This window comes from Drosophila teissieri, chromosome 3R (genome assembly GCF_016746235.2).
Source record: "Drosophila teissieri strain GT53w chromosome 3R, Prin_Dtei_1.1, whole genome shotgun sequence".
Classification (NCBI taxonomy): domain Eukaryota; kingdom Metazoa; phylum Arthropoda; class Insecta; order Diptera; family Drosophilidae; genus Drosophila; species Drosophila teissieri.
In genome coordinates, this window is record NC_053032.1 from 18,666,880 (window position 1) to 18,682,281 (window position 15,402).

General features: G+C 45.5%; 5 protein-coding genes and 1 long non-coding RNA gene across 11 annotated transcripts; 3 read left to right on the forward strand and 3 right to left on the reverse strand.

The window, feature by feature from the left end:
* Window positions 1-233: 233 nt before the first annotated feature.
* On the reverse strand, window positions 234-2,635 carry LOC122622268 (sorbitol dehydrogenase). 2 transcript variants are annotated; one of them, XM_043800593.1, is made up of 7 exons: window positions 2,489-2,635; window positions 1,921-2,094; window positions 1,836-1,869; window positions 969-1,438; window positions 691-909; window positions 510-631; window positions 234-443 (listed from the first exon to the last, which is right to left on the reverse strand). In XM_043800593.1, exons 1-7 carry the CDS (start codon window positions 2,570-2,572, stop codon window positions 260-262), a joined length of 1,287 nt encoding a protein of 428 aa, XP_043656528.1. In that variant the 5' UTR covers window positions 2,573-2,635; the 3' UTR covers window positions 234-259. The 2 variants fall into 2 exon arrangements, with proteins under 2 accessions (XP_043656528.1, XP_043656529.1); XM_043800594.1 differs by lacking the exon at window positions 2,489-2,635 and having other exon boundaries at window positions 1,921-2,110.
* Window positions 2,636-3,401: 766 nt separating this feature from the next.
* On the forward strand, window positions 3,402-3,876 carry LOC122622274. 2 transcript variants are annotated; one of them, XR_006326286.1, is made up of 3 exons: window positions 3,402-3,537; window positions 3,614-3,680; window positions 3,738-3,876. It is a non-coding gene; the product is annotated as an uncharacterized LOC122622274 (long non-coding RNA). The 2 variants fall into 2 exon arrangements; XR_006326285.1 differs by having other exon boundaries at window positions 3,422-3,537; window positions 3,602-3,680.
* LOC122622269 lies at window positions 3,676-5,626 on the reverse strand. The gene is made up of 2 exons (XM_043800595.1): window positions 5,036-5,626; window positions 3,676-4,899 (listed from the first exon to the last, which is right to left on the reverse strand). The coding sequence occupies exons 1-2, from the start codon at window positions 5,180-5,182 to the stop codon at window positions 3,769-3,771; spliced, it is 1,278 nt and encodes a 425-aa protein (XP_043656530.1). The 5' UTR covers window positions 5,183-5,626; the 3' UTR covers window positions 3,676-3,768.
* Window positions 5,627-5,921: 295 nt separating this feature from the next.
* On the forward strand, window positions 5,922-7,494 carry LOC122622270 (alcohol dehydrogenase class-3). Its single transcript, XM_043800596.1, has 5 exons — window positions 5,922-5,936; window positions 6,083-6,103; window positions 6,168-6,257; window positions 6,324-6,785; window positions 6,839-7,494. The coding sequence occupies exons 2-5, from the start codon at window positions 6,083-6,085 to the stop codon at window positions 7,403-7,405; spliced, it is 1,140 nt and encodes a 379-aa protein (XP_043656531.1). The 5' UTR covers window positions 5,922-5,936; the 3' UTR covers window positions 7,406-7,494.
* Window positions 7,495-7,805: 311 nt separating this feature from the next.
* Window positions 7,806-9,688, reverse strand: LOC122621711 (tetraspanin-33). The gene is made up of 2 exons (XM_043799665.1): window positions 8,812-9,688; window positions 7,806-8,703 (listed from the first exon to the last, which is right to left on the reverse strand). The coding sequence occupies exons 1-2, from the start codon at window positions 9,362-9,364 to the stop codon at window positions 8,381-8,383; spliced, it is 876 nt and encodes a 291-aa protein (XP_043655600.1). The 5' UTR covers window positions 9,365-9,688; the 3' UTR covers window positions 7,806-8,380.
* Window positions 9,689-9,813: 125 nt separating this feature from the next.
* On the forward strand, window positions 9,814-15,369 carry LOC122621716 (methionine-R-sulfoxide reductase B1). Of its 4 annotated transcripts, none has more exons than XM_043799674.1 (4): window positions 9,814-9,981; window positions 11,609-11,773; window positions 11,884-12,048; window positions 14,823-15,369. In XM_043799674.1, exons 2-4 carry the CDS (start codon window positions 11,662-11,664, stop codon window positions 15,044-15,046), a joined length of 501 nt encoding a protein of 166 aa, XP_043655609.1. In that variant the 5' UTR covers window positions 9,814-9,981; window positions 11,609-11,661; the 3' UTR covers window positions 15,047-15,369. The 4 variants fall into 4 exon arrangements, with proteins under 4 accessions (XP_043655609.1, XP_043655608.1, XP_043655606.1 ...); XM_043799673.1 differs by lacking the exon at window positions 9,814-9,981 and adding an exon at window positions 10,044-10,459 and having other exon boundaries at window positions 13,034-14,965; XM_043799671.1 differs by lacking the exon at window positions 9,814-9,981 and adding an exon at window positions 10,076-10,459.
* The last annotated feature ends 33 nt before the right edge of the window (window positions 15,370-15,402 follow it).

Sequence of the window (15,402 nt, forward strand, 5' to 3'; positions counted from 1 at the left end):
ACTATAATCTGTAATCCTTGTTTAGCATAAGATGATCAGCATCCGTTAAGTAACACATCATCGCAATACTAAAACTAAAAGTTAAAGTGAAACATTATTACCAATAACACGGCTATTCTCTAAAGATATTTATCTGCACACAAGTCAGCAGTCAACCTAAATATAGACACATAACCAGAAGGCGATAACAAGCCAAGCTCGGATGGCTCCAAGATACCAAAAAAAAAGAACTATTCGGTTTAGAGATAAGAGTGTGTATTCAGAACTTGACTTTGTTGTTCGCATCCCGCGGCTGGACGTGGATCATGACCTTGATAGCGCCTCCGGTGCCGCGGCGGGAGGTCTCGAACGCCTCGGCCGTCTCCGTGATGTCGTAGTGGTGCGTCACAAGCCGCTTCACGTTCACCTTGCCCGAAGCCACCAGAGCCAAAGCGGCGGAATAGCTAAAGTTGCAGAGTTATCAGTTGTGGTTGACCCACGATGGTGCCCCGAATCCAGCGATAACTTACTCATTGCAGTAGCGGAAGACGCCACGGATGTCGATCTCACGTGCCAGAGCGTTGATCAGGGGCAGCTTGATCTCGGGTGCGCCCATGCCCACAACCACTACCACTCCGCCGGAGCGAGTGGCCTGAAAGGAAGCGGGTTAATGCCCGGTCATCAACTATCAGCCAATACCAATCCACTTACGAAGATGGCCAGGCGGGCGCTGCTCTCGGCTCCGCAGCAATCGATGGACTTGTCTGGAGCCTCGCTCATCGTCTGGTGAACCACCTTGACGGTCTCCTCGGCGGACTGGTCCCGCTGCAGGAGCAGCGTGTGCGTGGCGCCCAGCTCCTTGGCCACATCCAAGCGCTGCTGCACCAGATCGGTGATGAGGATCTCAGAGGCACCCATGGCTTGGGCAGCCTAGGTGGGTTAAAAGTTAAATATCCTTCAGTTTGTGACATATTAATCGACTTTCTTACCAGCAGCGTAACCAAACCAATGGGACCAGCGCCCAGGATGAGCACCTTGGAGCCCAGACCGACGCCAGCCCGACGACAGGCGTGAACTCCCACGGACAGGGGCTCCAGGAGGGCACCCTCCTCCATGCTGACGTGATCCGGCAGCTTGAAGCAGAAGTCGGCGGCGTGCTTGTAGTACCTGGTCAGGTTACCATCGTACGGAGGCGTGGCACAAAAGACCATGTCGGCGCACAAGTTGTAGCGGCCCTGTTTGCAGTGATCGCAGTAGCGGCAGGGCACTCCCGGCTCAATGGCCACGCGGTCGCCCACCTGGAGGGTGGTCACATTCTTGCCCAGCTTGGCCACCACGCCGGCTGCCTCGTGGCCAATGATCATCGGCTTGGTCAGCACAAAGTCCCCGATGCGTCCGTGGGCCAGGTAGTGCACGTCGGATCCGCAGATGCCCACGCTGTCCATGGCCAGGAGAACCTCTGAACAGGAGAAGGCAATATGAACGCCATTAGATGTATGTACATATGTATCTATGAATCAATGGAGTGGTTTTTATGACTAGCAGTACTTGCAATTGAAAGATATAAATCACTTTACTAGCTGAATTCGTGACAATTTTGTAATCTGTGCTATCAGAAAGTCCTATCAGATGGTAAATGTGGTATAAATTGAACATACCTATCAGATTTTATAGCCTTTAGGTACAATATCATAACAACAGCTCATGCAATCACTACATTTTATTACTTGAATAACAGTGATTATTACATTACATTACAATTACATTAGCTTTTTATTGTAATTTGTCTCTAGTTCGAACTGAATGTACATACATATATGCAAAGGTGCATTTTTCTTAGTGTACGAATCACTTACCATCGTCGGCGATTTCCGGAACTGGGCGTTGCTCCTGCAGGAAGCGAATTAGCAGTTGCCTAACTTATTTCCGGTTTCTACTTACCAATCGCAGGTCCTCGATGCCGTGGAGAACAGCTGTTAAATTATCTGTTGCCATGATTACCGCTTGATTTCTAGTATTTCCACTTTCCGTTGCACAACCGTTCGCTTGGAAAGCTGATTTAGCACTGAATTCATTATCCGATCTGCCCGATATGCTGTGCTGGCATATATATGTCTATACGTATGTATATAATGTATATTTTTTCTAAATTTGCGTATTTATGTGTGTGTTTGCTTGGACCGGAATACAGTTGCTATCAGTTATACTGGCTGTGAAGAGCAGAAGCTAAACACTGTTATCATCTAACATTAGCATTATAGCACCAATTTACATAGATACTAGCCGGAATAGCGGCACTTATATCTCTGGCTTTTGCTTAAATTACAGTTATATTCTAATAAGACGAGCCCCCTTAGTTCGTTTTATTCGCTCTCTCCTGTAATTTGTTGCTGCTCATTCTCTTACTTCTCTCGCTTACTCACATGGGACCAGCCCCGAGAACAGCTGTTTTGTATTTACCCCAAGTGTTTACATATTTCGTGTGGGCGTTTCGCCGGCAAAAACAAACCGAGAAAAAGCTCCGTTGTTCTCTTCGAGTCGTTCCTATTACATATGTACACTGAGAAAATTTTATACGCTTAAACAAATTCATTATTAATTAATAGAGAAATAGAGGAAATTAATAAAAGCAAAAAAATTTAAGAACTAATTTACTTATAAAATTTCGATTATTTAAAATGGTATTTGAATATATGTATAATAAAATTTTGACAAGTGTACACAAACGTACATGTGCCCAAATACGAAACGTTATCACTTGATTTATAAGCTTGCGCTGCTGGAAGTTAATTGAAATAGAAATACGTACAAATATTTATGCAAATTAAATAATGTGTAGCTTTTCCCACTTAAGAACGCAATAAGATTAACCAGTTTGCTTGTGTTTGCTATACGGTTTTATTGGCTTTATTTCTCTGGCTAATATATTCATTTCAATAAGTGTTTGATATTCGGGTTCTTAACATATAGAATTTCTATTTTAAAAACGTTTCTGCTTATATAAGTACATATGTGTATAAATGTCCGTGTGGCTTTGCTGCGGCTTTTTTATTGACGTAGAAATAAAAAATGTTTGCTTAAAACTAAGAAAAAGTTTCCATCACGTCAACTGCGCATTTAAGTGTTGGCTGTTTTATTTGGTTTTAGTTCACTTTGAAGATAAATGCATCATATTCTGTAAATGCTATGAGTTCCTTAAACAGTTTTAAATTTGGCTTTGAGTTAGAGAAAGGAAAGCTGAGTTTCAAGTTTGCAGGCTAGTGCCCAACTACAACAGTTTACTGTCTTTTCTTTTTTTTTGTAATAACCTTGCAAATGGTCATAAATTATAATGGATGGATAGTTAATGAAGTAAACTATTACCGTAATCAGACAAAGAATCCATTTGAACCTCTAATTATTGAGCAATAATTAGTTTTGGCTGACACTTGCAAGATTATACCAGTTTCGGACTACCGAGCTATTTAGAAGTTTTCCTTGCATTTTGCATTAAAGACGCTGTGCGAGTGTTAGATCTCTAGTAACTTAAGACTTTCTAGGGCTTCTTGGATTATGTATGTAAGTTGTGGCTTCGATATCTATATACTCGTATATATATATATTGTATTTCCGTTCACTAAAGCTGCAATTGCAGAGACATACGCTGATGTCAAGTTGAAAGGAACAAATTTGGCCAAAGGAAACTTAATGTGTCGATCTGCGTATGTAATTACGTTTTTTTTATATCACACTTATGGTCGAAACGAAACTGGAACCAGTTACCAGGTTCTACATGCCACATCCCACATTCTACATGGATAGTTCCTGGCGCGGTTTGTTGATGTGCAGCCGCTGAGGATCCTGCGGCGCCACACAAATGTCGGTGAGGATGACCACCTCGTAGGGACTGCAGTCGGGCATTCGCAGGAAGCCGCACAACCAGCCGTAGAATCCCTTCTCGATATCCGTGATGTCGTTCACCCAACTGCTGTACTGCAAACTCAACTGCCGCAATCCCGAGTAGATTCCCAGGCCGAAGGTGCACAGCACGATGGCCAGCGGATAGATGACGAACAGCAGCGGCGTCACCAGGATCTTGTGCAGGTACGTCCTCTCCTCGCAGTAATAGTTGAACATATTGTACCAGGTGAGTGTGCCAATGTAGAAGGAGTACACCGCCGAAACGACGGTCACAAACGGCAGGCAAAACAGCGAGATGAGCAGAATGTGGAGACCGGTGCCACAGCTGCAGGTGCAGCACAAATTGCCACCCTTCTGGGTATCGCTGGCCATCGCATGGGCGTTCAGCTGCTCCAGCTCCTCGCGACTAATGTTGATCTGTAGGTCCACGGACTGGCCCTTCTTGCGACCCCGCTTGATGGTGCCCGTCATGGTCAGGTAGTTGCCGCCGCCCTCCTTGCGCGCCTGATAGCCACGCTCCAGACTCTGGTCGTAGTTGTTCAGGACACTCGTTTCGCCGGACTCCAGATCCTCGTAGTTGGCTATCTCCGGTGAGGAGCGCTGATTGCGCCCCTGGCCGGGCAGATCGGTTGTCCGGATGTTGACCCGCTTCTTGGAGGACGACCGGTTGCTTAGGCAGTCCTGCGACTTGCTCAACTTGGCGTCCAGGCTGCTCTCCGAGTAGCAACAGCTGCTGGGCGTCACCGTGCTGCTCTCGTGCCGCTGCGACGTGGACTTGGTGCCTTGCGATATGGATTCGAAGTTCTGCAGCTCGTTAAGATTACTGTTCGATCTGGCCGACTTCTGGCTGTGCTGCGTGGAGCTGGCCGAGTGGGTACTGGCCAGTGTGTCGTGGGCACTGGGCACACCCAGCTCTCCCGGCAGCTGCGGCAGCGGCTGCTTGTTCTTGATGATCAGCTTGGACTTGCGGAGCTCCTCCTCAAGTCCCGGATTGGAGGGCGACAACTTGGGCCGATTTTGCTGGAGCCAAAAGCAATAAAGAAGTTTATCAATGCTATACTATACTCAATCAGTTTTATATGTAATAATATCAGCTAAATGTGGGGTTTAACTATGGTGTTATTGTGGTTTTGGGTTAAAATTGTATCACATTCACCTGCACACTGACGATGTGATCCACATAGTTCTGCTTCTTGGCCTCCGACTTGGTTTGTTGACGTTTCCGGGGCGGAATGAAAACAGGGCGTTCCTTGCTGCCCGTGCTGGTGTCGCCGCCCAGGCCGCCCGAGCCCTTGCCCACCATTTTGCGGACTACTACTTTCTACTTGCTCCTGGCGCAAAAACCTACATCACTTTTTTCGCAAACGAACTAATTTTTTCGCTCGCCGTGACGTTACTCAACGCCCAGTAATGCAAAAAAAGTGCACTTCCGGCCTTTGTCGCTTCGCGGCTGTGTTGTTATTGATTTTTCCTGGCTGGCTGGCACGTCCTTGTGCCGATTTTGCGTTCATTGGCGTTTTTGGGGGGCTGCTGTTGTTGCATTTTGGGTTGGGCGGCAATGTTTACAAAAAATTTGGCGCCTGCGCGGGCGGCATGTTTAACTTTCAAAGTGCAGTTATTTTAATTAAAGCGAAAGCTAACTTGAAATGTTAAAGCTATGTAGTGTTTATAAATGCACAATTTACCACTTAACAATGTTTTTAGTTTGTGAGTAGCTTTTGTTTTTGTTTTCAGATCTTGTAACGGTTTAAGGAATAACAGTCTACTTCCCACCGGAACAGCTGACTGGAGCAGAGCAAAGTTGGCTGCGATTGTGTTAGCGTAAATCCGGTGTGACCAACAAGTACAAACTGATCCTTTTTCTTATTTCATAACATTCTAAATTTTATAAGCTTATATTTTATTCCAAGTTAACCAATTTTAAAACCCTTTTTAATTTTTAATTATTTTATTATTTATTAATACTAATGTTGCAATTAACTTTTGTTTAAATCAATTAAACAAGATCAATACACGTTTGCAACCGCATAAACCAAAGAAATAGGTCCTACGTCCAGGTGAGCTTTCAACGTTTTCCATCGATCGCTGTCTGGTCACACTGCGCCTACCGGCCTTTTCCCGCCTCCTCTTCCTTATCGCCATTCGCTCTCCATTCGCCAATTGGATCTTGTCGCTAAACTTTCCACTAAACTACACTGCAAAGATGTCTGCTACCGAGGGCAAGGTGAGTGCAGCAACTGGAATTTTAATTAGCAGAAACACACCCTGGCTGTCTATATGAAACGCAGGTAATCACATGCAAGGCCGCCGTCGCCTGGGAGGCAAAGAAGCCGCTGGTCATCGAGGACATCGAGGTGGCGCCGCCCAAGGCTCACGAGGTTAGTCCACTTCGGATTAAGATAGATTTAAAAGGTTTAACTAATTATGATGCATGAATCCAAAAGGTACGCATCAAGATCACGGCCACGGGTGTCTGCCACACGGACGCCTTCACCCTGAGCGGTGCCGATCCGGAGGGCCTGTTCCCAGTGGTCCTGGGCCACGAGGGCGCCGGAATCGTGGAGAGCGTCGGCGAGGGCGTGACCAACTTCAAGGCTGGCGACCATGTCATCGCTCTCTACATCCCCCAGTGCAACGAGTGCAAATTCTGCAAGAGCGGCAAGACGAATCTCTGCCAGAAGATCCGACTTACCCAGGGTGCTGGAGTCATGCCCGAGGGCACCTCCCGTCTCAGCTGCAAGGGACAGCAGTTGTTCCACTTCATGGGCACCTCCACTTTCGCAGAGTACACCGTGGTGGCCGACATTTCGCTGACAAAGATCAACGAGAAGGCGCCGCTGGAGAAGGTCTGCCTGCTCGGCTGTGGCATTTCCACAGGCTATGGTGCCGCCCTTAACACTGCCAAGGTGAGTTCGTGGAACTTTCTCCACATCACTGTCTTACCAACGCCCCATTGCAGGTGGAACGTGGTAGCACCTGCGCTGTTTGGGGCTTGGGAGCTGTTGGCTTGGCCGTGGGTTTGGGCTGCAAAAAGGCTGGCGCCGGAAAGATCTACGGCATCGACATCAATCCCGACAAGTTTGAGCTGGCCAAGAAGTTTGGGTTCACCGATTTTGTCAACCCCAAGGATGTGGCCGACAAGGGATCGATTCAGAACTACCTGATCGACCTGACCGATGGTGGATTCGATTACACCTTCGAATGCATTGGCAATGTGAACACCATGCGTGCCGCTTTGGAGGCCACGCACAAGGGCTGGGGCACCTCCGTGGTGATAGGAGTCGCCGGTGCTGGCCAGGAGATCTCCACCCGACCCTTCCAGCTGGTCGTGGGTCGCGTGTGGAAGGGTTCCGCCTTCGGAGGTTGGCGCTCCGTTTCTGATGTTCCCAAATTGGTGGAGGACTACCTGAAGAAGGATCTGCTGGTGGACGAGTTCATCACCCACGAACTGTCGCTGACGCAGATCAACGAGGCATTCGACCTGATGCACAAGGGCGAGAGCATCCGTTCCATTATCAAGTACTAGGCATGAGATAACAATGTCTTGCTTTTCACTTTTAATACGAGATGGCAATTGCATGCGATTGCGTAGAATAATAAACACTCTGTGGTATATGTAAGACTCTCTTCATTGGGGGTCGGGTCGGATTACTGCCCCGCTCGCGTTTACTCCTTATAATTGCTTGGATTTGCTTATCTGCGCTGGCCCGCTGAGGCTCAAAGTTCAATCACTTCGAATTGTTCGAGATTGTGGTTATTTGTAGTATTTCGCAACTGTGGTAAAGATTGATAAAGTTTTCCGATGACCCAAACTAAACTCAGAGCCCGACATCCTCCAAAACATAGAGAATTATTATTTTAGAGCGATAAGTCGGCCCAAACGACGTATTTACTTTGTGATATTTCCCCCAAATAAAACGCCATGGTTACACGTATAGAATGCCTGTATTTAAATACGCACTACAACAAGGTTTGCAGACAAACACGCGCACAGATACTTAAAAATGATAATAAGTCTAGTATGTTGCTGAATTTAACAAACATGCATGCAGTTTTGGTTTCGTCGTTACATATATATCTCATTTTAAATGCATATTTCTTATGGAACTCGCTAGCTTATATACAAGTGTCTTTAATAGTCTTTAAATAGTCTGATATTGCATACGTATATGAGTAAAACTTTAGATTTGTTCGACTTTGCTTGTGACTTAGAATACGGAGCTGCATTTTACGAACACAAAGGAGTATAAATACTTTTTCCTAAGCCTAGGAGAGTCTGATACTATTGAAATACTATTATTTCGGGACATTATAACTTAAATCTATCGAAAACACAAGAGATGGTATATAGGGAGCTATGGATTATTCTAGGAGTGGGATTCGGTTTGAAACGGTTTGAGCACGGGCAGGACCAAAAAAGTCCGCCTCACATCCGCGAATTGTAATACGGGTCATCTTCGCAGGGCGGATATCCGTAAAGGTACGGATGGTGGCATTGCACTCACGACCAGCGCGACTTCTGCAGGTCGATCTGTCCCTCCAGGGTCTTGGCCAAATAGATGACGAACAACTGCAACAGGGCTATGCCCAGGGCAACGCCGGCAATCACATACAAATTCCTCTCGACCCACACGCGCACGATCTCAATGCAGCCGCTGGTCCAGATGCGCTTGCTGGCGGCGGCCACTGAGTGCTCCTGCACGCCATATCCACACATGATGTTCACCAGGCCGGAGCTGATATCGGTGGCATTGATGCAGCAGCTGTACGGCACTCCACACTTCTCCACCGACGGCGATGAGCAGTTGAAGTACTCGTTCTTGCCTGTGTTCATAAGGAGAATGATTTAGATCATATTTAAAAATTAATTTAACATTTGTAGCTTCGCGTTTAGCTATCTAAACGAAATCGAGTGTGGAACCAACTACTCACTCCAATCCTGGTAGCCAGCGTTGCTCAGGCCGCAGCACTTAAACTCCTGCTGGGCAAAGTCGATGAAGTTCTGCAGGTCGGAGTCGTCGCGGTACGAGTGGATGATCTTGTCCGTGAACTGGTACTCGAGGAACGAGTTCATGTACTGCGGAAAAACGAAGCAGATGATGGCCAGCGACATCTCAAGTATGAAGAACAGAAGCAGGCACATGGAGTACAGCTTCAGCAGCCAGGTGTTCTCCCGCAGCGCACCCAAGCAGCCGGCGAAGCTGACCGTGAAGACGATGACTCCGGCGATGATCATGACCAGGGAGATGTTGAAGATCACATCGTAGACGGTGTCCAAGCGCAGCCAGCCATTGCCGTCCTTCAGCTTGTCCATGAAGGCGTACACGCCGATGGCCAGCAGCAGGCCGCCGAAGAGCCAGAAGAGGAAGTTCAGCAGGAAGATCATGTACTTGACGCACGAGGAAACGTAGCTGAAGTGGTGCGGATAGGAGGAGATTCGGGGGTGCATGTAGTTGCCCCCCTGATGGTATCTGTGGTTGCTCATGGCCGCGCGAGTGTGCCAGTCGGGTTCTCAGTCGAGTTTCTTTATGAGTATTGCTTTTCCTGGACTTTTTTCCCCAGGTTTCCTCCCCCACGGTTTTTTCTTTTTATTTTTTGTTGACGCCCTCTTTGCGTGTGGTCTCTTCTGCGGCCTGCTCGGCTTTTTTGCCAGTACTCGGAGGTGCGGCGGTGGTCGGCAGTCCAATTGAGGTGCTTCCCCGAAGCGAGTTTGTTTAACTAACCCACTTGCTTAAGTTTTATTGCTGATAAGCAAATTTTATGGAGCCACAAAAAATAACAAAGTGCCCGGCGTTGCCAGACCTTCAGCGCACTTATGCAGCAGTTGGCAGCGCTGCCAGTAGTCAGCTGTTCGCGTGACCGTACTGCAGTGTTGCCCACAATCCGCAACGAGCATCGCCCGTTCGATTGGCAACGCGAGCAGCCAGGTGTTTGATTTTCTACGCGTGCAGCTGTTTTCCCAAGCAGCTTTTTTTGTATTAGTTTTTAATTTTCCACCGCTGCGTAACATTGCGACGCACGCTTGTATTCGCCCGCGTTTGGCGCATTCATAAACAAAAGGCCAAAAATAGCATCAGCACCATTTCGAGCGCTATTCAGCAGGTGAGTAGTAGTTTACCAGCGGACGGAAAGCCCAAGGACGCACCATTTTAGTGTGGGAAAATTAAGTGTTTTTTTGATGTGTTGTTTTTGTTCTCCGCTGGTGACATTGAAGCACAATTGCGAGCGCATTTTCCCTAATTGAGTTGCGACTTTCTCTGCGCTGCGCTTTCTCCTCGCCAAGCAAAGTACTCAAAAGCGAAAAAGCGCACGAAAATAGAACGGAAAGTGTGGGAAATGTGGAAAATGAAGACGGAAGTGGCAACGCGAATTGCATAAATATTAGTTCGCGTGGGCGCAGTGGACAAAACATTGACTTTTCCCCCATTTTCCCCTCGCTGTTGTGCTGATTAAATAACCAGGCAGTGCCAAGTGCAGTTGTCAACCGAAATTAGCCGCAAAATGTTTGCACTTTCTGCTCGCCACGCACTGCGGCGCACCAGAAACACTCGCATATTCGCCATTTCACGCTTTTTCGCAGGTGAGTTGCACTGAGAAAAAGGCCAGGTATAGTTTCAATTGCCTGTGGTGGGTGTGGTGTGTCGCGCTTTTAAGCAACCTATATAGTATACGGCGTGCTCATCGATTGGCCATCGGCTAATTTTAGACACAATTTGATTGGATTTCATTCACTTGCATTGCATATGAACGCAAATGCGGCGCTATTATTTCGACTTTGCTCGAAATTAATTCATTGTCTTCAATTGCCTGCGACACACTTGGCTGCCTCTTCAATTGTTGCACTCGGGAAAACCGAAAATAAAAGGTGACTGCTCCACCCCCACCTCCGATTTTCAATTTTCGTTTTTCGGTTTTTCGGCTTTTCCTTCGCTCGTTTGCTTTGGGCGCCACTCCGTTTGATTGCCGGCTGGCAGCATGAAAACACTGAAAACCATAAAACTATTTTTGGCCCCATGCGTTTCTCCACTCCATTTGATGGCCGCACTTAACAAATCTGTTTACACCTCCATTAATTAGCAGGCAAGTTTGTATAGTAAATTTGTGTTACTAATGCCCTGGATGCACAGCATTGATTTCGAATTTTCAAAAGTCTGCTGCATAAGTGGAGGAACTTATAAAACTAAACATTCACCAAATTTGTTGGAGAAACGATATGTATTTTCTTTATTTTTTACACTATTTTTAGCTTCTGTTTAATATAGGCATACAGATCAAATTGGTTTCATAAAATGCCAAAACTTTTCTGCTTATAATTTGCTTATTAAAATACATTGTAGTGTAAAGCCAGTTTCCCTTCTTTATCAGGTTGATAAAGCCATGTTATTTTCATCTCGTTTATGGCCCAAATCGCTTGTTTAAAAAAACAAGATGATTGTGAGTTTCGAGAAGGATTTTTCACAACTCACGGCTGATAGTGCTCAGCCACAGTTTCTTATCGGCAAATGGCTGCAAGATGGCCGCATTTAAATAAGCAAGTTAAGATTGCAAAAGGTTTAGTTGAAAGTAACCACGATAAGGGGCAGTTTATGAGGGGAGCTCCTACAGAAGCTTGACGAAATCTCCCCCACAACAACTACTCAGTTTCCATTACCCAACAACTGCTGGCGAACAGAAAAGCACACTCAATCCGACCGCAAACCAAATACCACCGTATTGAATTGCATTTCAGATTCAAGCCAAGACAGCGACAATCCGGCCAAAAGGTACTCCGGACAAGCGACCATGGACAACAAGAGCGAGAAGGTTACGGTGAACAAGGAGGAGCTGCGCAAGCGCCTGACCCCGATGCAGTATCAGGTTACCCAGGAGGCGGGCACCGAACGACCCTTCACAGGTGGGTGCGCTCTCTCCTTGCTAAATATGTGGCCATTATCATGACAAAACTCATGACAACTCCTAAACAACTCCTTCGCAATCCGAAGTACTAATCCCGAATCCCCACAGGTTGCTACAACAAGCACTACGAGAAGGGCGTGTACCAGTGCATCGTGTGCCACCAGGATCTGTTCAGCTCGGACACCAAGTACGACTCCGGATGCGGATGGCCGGCCTTCAACGACGTCCTTGACAAGGGCAAGGTCACGCTGCACCGCGACGCCAGCATACCAGGTGCGTATGGGCCAGGCCAAGTGGGCCCACTTTTGGCCATTAGACATTGTTCGGCACTCTTAGCTGTTTATTGCTGCAAACCGTTTTGAGTTCTGTTTTTATTTGAGTTGCTGTTGTTTTGTTGCCGCACCCAAGAGTTGAGAGTTTCATTTGCGTTTATCCTAGGAGACCATATAACCCAGACTAGAGAAATATATGCCCAGTTGTCATGTGTGCATACGAGCAATCATAAGATCAACAAGTAAAGCAAGTTTAAAAGTTATACCAAGTATATAAATAAGCCTGATAACGATTAATTAGAGAGTTACATGAACTTAAGAATAGAATTCGTTGTAGTTCCTGTCACATTCAGGAGGTAAAACCCTTGTGGTTTGACCTTGATTGTTATTAATTTTTAAAGACATAAACCAAAAAGTAAAAAGTTTTAGGGAGAGGCTTATTAATTAATGGCTTAATTGGACCTTGTAAACCCAGTAGCATTATTCATTTCGAGTCTGTGCCGTTTGTGTTGCCTTGTTTGTTGTTACGTTTCGGCTTTGTTTCGTGTTGAACTTGATCCTGAACCCGACCCCAAAAACTGTTCCATTGCCCAGAGTTCACTGTAGTTTTGCCGTTGGCCTTGCCGTTGTTGTGTTACTGTGTTTAGTCTTGTGGCGGTGATTGTGACTAGTGATTAGTGTTCCACTAGTGACTAGTGAGTGTTCCTGCTGCCGTTGCAGCACCTGAATGTGCAACAGAGCGAGAAGCAGCGACTACAATTGATTCCTAACCGAGTAATGTGTTCTCTTATCCCCCTCTCTATCCCGCCTGACTTTCTCAAACTTTTTTCTCTCCTACTAAAAAAAAAACACGAAAACAAAAATAAAAAAAAACACACGAAATATACAACTAATTGCATATATCGATTCCACCCGAATATCACCATCACCCACGAGTATCACTTGAAAACCGATTAAACCAACAGTAGTCATTTCGAAAACGCTAGGCATGGTGCGCACCGAGGTGCGCTGCTCCCGATGCTCCGCCCACATGGGCCACGTCTTCGACGATGGACCGCCGCCCAAGCATCGCCGCTTCTGCATCAACTCCGCGTCCATCGATTTCGTGAAGAGTGCGACGCCATCGAAGGCGGATCCACCGACGGCCTCGTCCAAGAAATAATGACCGACCGACCGACGATCTGCCTGCTAACCAACCACAAGGAATACTACTTGCACCCGGAGCAGCAGCCCCATATAGACCTGCGGGAACTCCTACTCCACGTCTATAGAGAGCTGCCACTCCAGCGAAAAAAGATATTTAGCTATTTTATAGGCGTTTACTATGCAAAACTGTTTAACGAAAAGGAAACACTTAGCTTATACACAAGAACGATGTTTGAAAATGTATTGCGGAACGAGGAGTGAGAGATTAGTATTGCAGATCAGCCCAGATTCCATTCGCTATATACTTTTCCTCCACACTTAAGTCTGTTTCGGTTTCAAAACTCTTTACTTACTATACTATACTATCGCATTGAAACTTTACTAAGTTTGTGCCAGTTTTGGCTTGGTTAATGCACTCTTTTCGGTTTACAATCACTCACTGAATACAAGAACTCTACTTCTCAACAGTATACCCATCGTATTTATAGGAACTATTGTACGTTAATGAAAACTAACCCATTTCGTAGGAGCTTACATGCTTAGCAAGTTAAGTTTGCGCAAGGTTACCATGTACTAGGGATCAGTTTAGGGTTCCTTTACTTGGTTTATATGATTTCTTTTCGGTTAAGTGCAATTTCCATCCCTATTTCGGTTTTAAATCCAGCAAGATCATAGAGCTTTCTTCACATACCCATTTTCCATTTCGATCATCAAACAAGGTCGGTTGGCTTTATTTTTGGGCCAGGGCCATTATGTGTATGTCTGTATGTGTGTGGTGCTTTATTTTTAAATATTTCCGCATAAGTATTTAATTTTTCGGTGCTCTATTTGGTTTTTATATGATTTAGGTTTTACGCTTCAGTTTGTTGCTTCTTACTCACGCTCAATGGTTTTGATTTGTATAACATAACCCGAATACTTTAACAAACATTATATCCATAAACTATATAGAGTGTTTTCAGCAAACCGAATAATGTGTATTTTCGTATATTTTCTATTTCTCTTTTTTTAACTCGCTTCAAAACCAAAAAAAAACTAAATGTACAACGCCTGTAAACGTTATTTGGGGGTTTGTTTTGCTAACAAAAAACACAAAAAAAACCACAAAAACACCCTAACTCATCGCTGAAATTATAACACCCGAAAACACAACACATCAAATGCTTAATTAACCAAAATAATATGTGCGCCAAATCGTTCGGAAAATCATTTATATTTCTGATTCGCCCATTATTTTCACCCGATTTGTGTGATTTCATTTCATGTTGTTTCACCTGCCACCCATCGTTATTTATCGCTCTCTCTGCTGCACCTTCTCCTTCGCCTCGTTCTTTGCTCTCTGATTTGCACTCCCATCTATTTGCCGTTATTTCTTCGCTCTTTTCTGTGATTCTTTCTCCGCTTCACATTTATCACCCATTTCTGCAATCGTTTTTCTATTTCTGTTTGATTTGTTTACAACGAAAAACTTTGAATTAACCTTGCAAAACGATCAAAATGAATACAAAAAAAAAAAAAAAATATATTGTAAAAAAATGTCAACAAAATGCGCTACACAACAAAACAAACAAACAACAATCAAAACGTATCCGATTAATCCCACGAAATGGCAAAATACAAACTAAATAGGGGGCAATATTTTACTACTAATCGCACATCCAGAACGCATACGCACCGAGGTCCGCTGCGCCCGCTGCAACGCCCACATGGGTCACGTCTTCGAGGATGGTCCGAAACCGACCCGCAAGCGCTACTGCATCAACTCCGCCTCCATTGAGTTCGTGAACGCGGATCCCGCCACCTCGTCCCCGCCCGTGGCCACGCCCACCGCGGCGCCCATTGCCCAGCAGTGAGAAAAAGTCGAGGTGAACAAAAAAGAACAACCGCCGCCAACGGAAGAGAGCACAGCCTCAGTGTGTCGTTGCTGTTAAGAATTTTTCTACGTGTACTTTCTAACTTCTAACCGCAAATGTGGCCAATTTTAGCTCGTAGTCAAGTCAATCGCCCCCAAAAAGTCTACCTGTGTCCCTCTGTTTGTGTAAATAGCTAATGTTTTGATTCAAAATTTGTTCGTTAACTTATACAAACCGAAATACCAAATACTCTGTAACACACATTCAACACATTACTAATTTTAAACTGAGCGCGCTAAATAAACGTGTGTTTTTTACAATAACCAGGTGTTTGTAAGTGTGGTATTTATGCCGTC

Excerpts from the sequence above, each read along its gene's own strand:
- LOC122622270 (XM_043800596.1), top strand. The coding sequence starts at position 6,083 with ATGTCTGCTACCGAGGGCAAG. Across the intron at positions 6,104-6,167 it reads TGTCTGCTACCGAGGGCAAG|GTAATCACATGCAAGGCCGC; the intron begins GTGAGTGCAGCA and ends TATGAAACGCAG. Across the intron at positions 6,786-6,838 it reads CCGCCCTTAACACTGCCAAG|GTGGAACGTGGTAGCACCTG; the intron begins GTGAGTTCGTGG and ends GCCCCATTGCAG.
- LOC122622268 (XM_043800593.1), bottom strand. The coding sequence starts at position 2,572 with ATGAATTTGTTTAAGCGTATAAAATTTTCTCAGTGTACATATGTAATA. Across the intron at positions 2,095-2,488 it reads AACAACGGAGCTTTTTCTCG|ACATATATATGCCAGCACAG; the intron begins GTTTGTTTTTGC and ends ACATACGTATAG. Across the intron at positions 1,439-1,835 it reads TCCGGAAATCGCCGACGATG|AGGTTCTCCTGGCCATGGAC; the intron begins GTAAGTGATTCG and ends TCTCCTGTTCAG.
- LOC122621711 (XM_043799665.1), bottom strand. The coding sequence starts at position 9,364 with ATGAGCAACCACAGATACCATCAGGGGGGCAACTACATGCACCCCCGA. Across the intron at positions 8,704-8,811 it reads CGCTGGCTACCAGGATTGGA|GCAAGAACGAGTACTTCAAC; the intron begins GTGAGTAGTTGG and ends TTATGAACACAG.
- LOC122622269 (XM_043800595.1), bottom strand. The coding sequence starts at position 5,182 with ATGGTGGGCAAGGGCTCGGGCGGCCTGGGCGGCGACACCAGCACGGGC. Across the intron at positions 4,900-5,035 it reads ATCACATCGTCAGTGTGCAG|CAAAATCGGCCCAAGTTGTC; the intron begins GTGAATGTGATA and ends TTTTGGCTCCAG.
- LOC122621716 (XM_043799671.1), top strand. The coding sequence starts at position 10,381 with ATGTTTGCACTTTCTGCTCGCCACGCACTGCGGCGCACCAGAAACACT. Across the intron at positions 10,460-11,608 it reads CATTTCACGCTTTTTCGCAG|ATTCAAGCCAAGACAGCGAC; the intron begins GTGAGTTGCACT and ends ATTGCATTTCAG. Across the intron at positions 11,774-11,883 it reads CACCGAACGACCCTTCACAG|GTTGCTACAACAAGCACTAC; the intron begins GTGGGTGCGCTC and ends GAATCCCCACAG.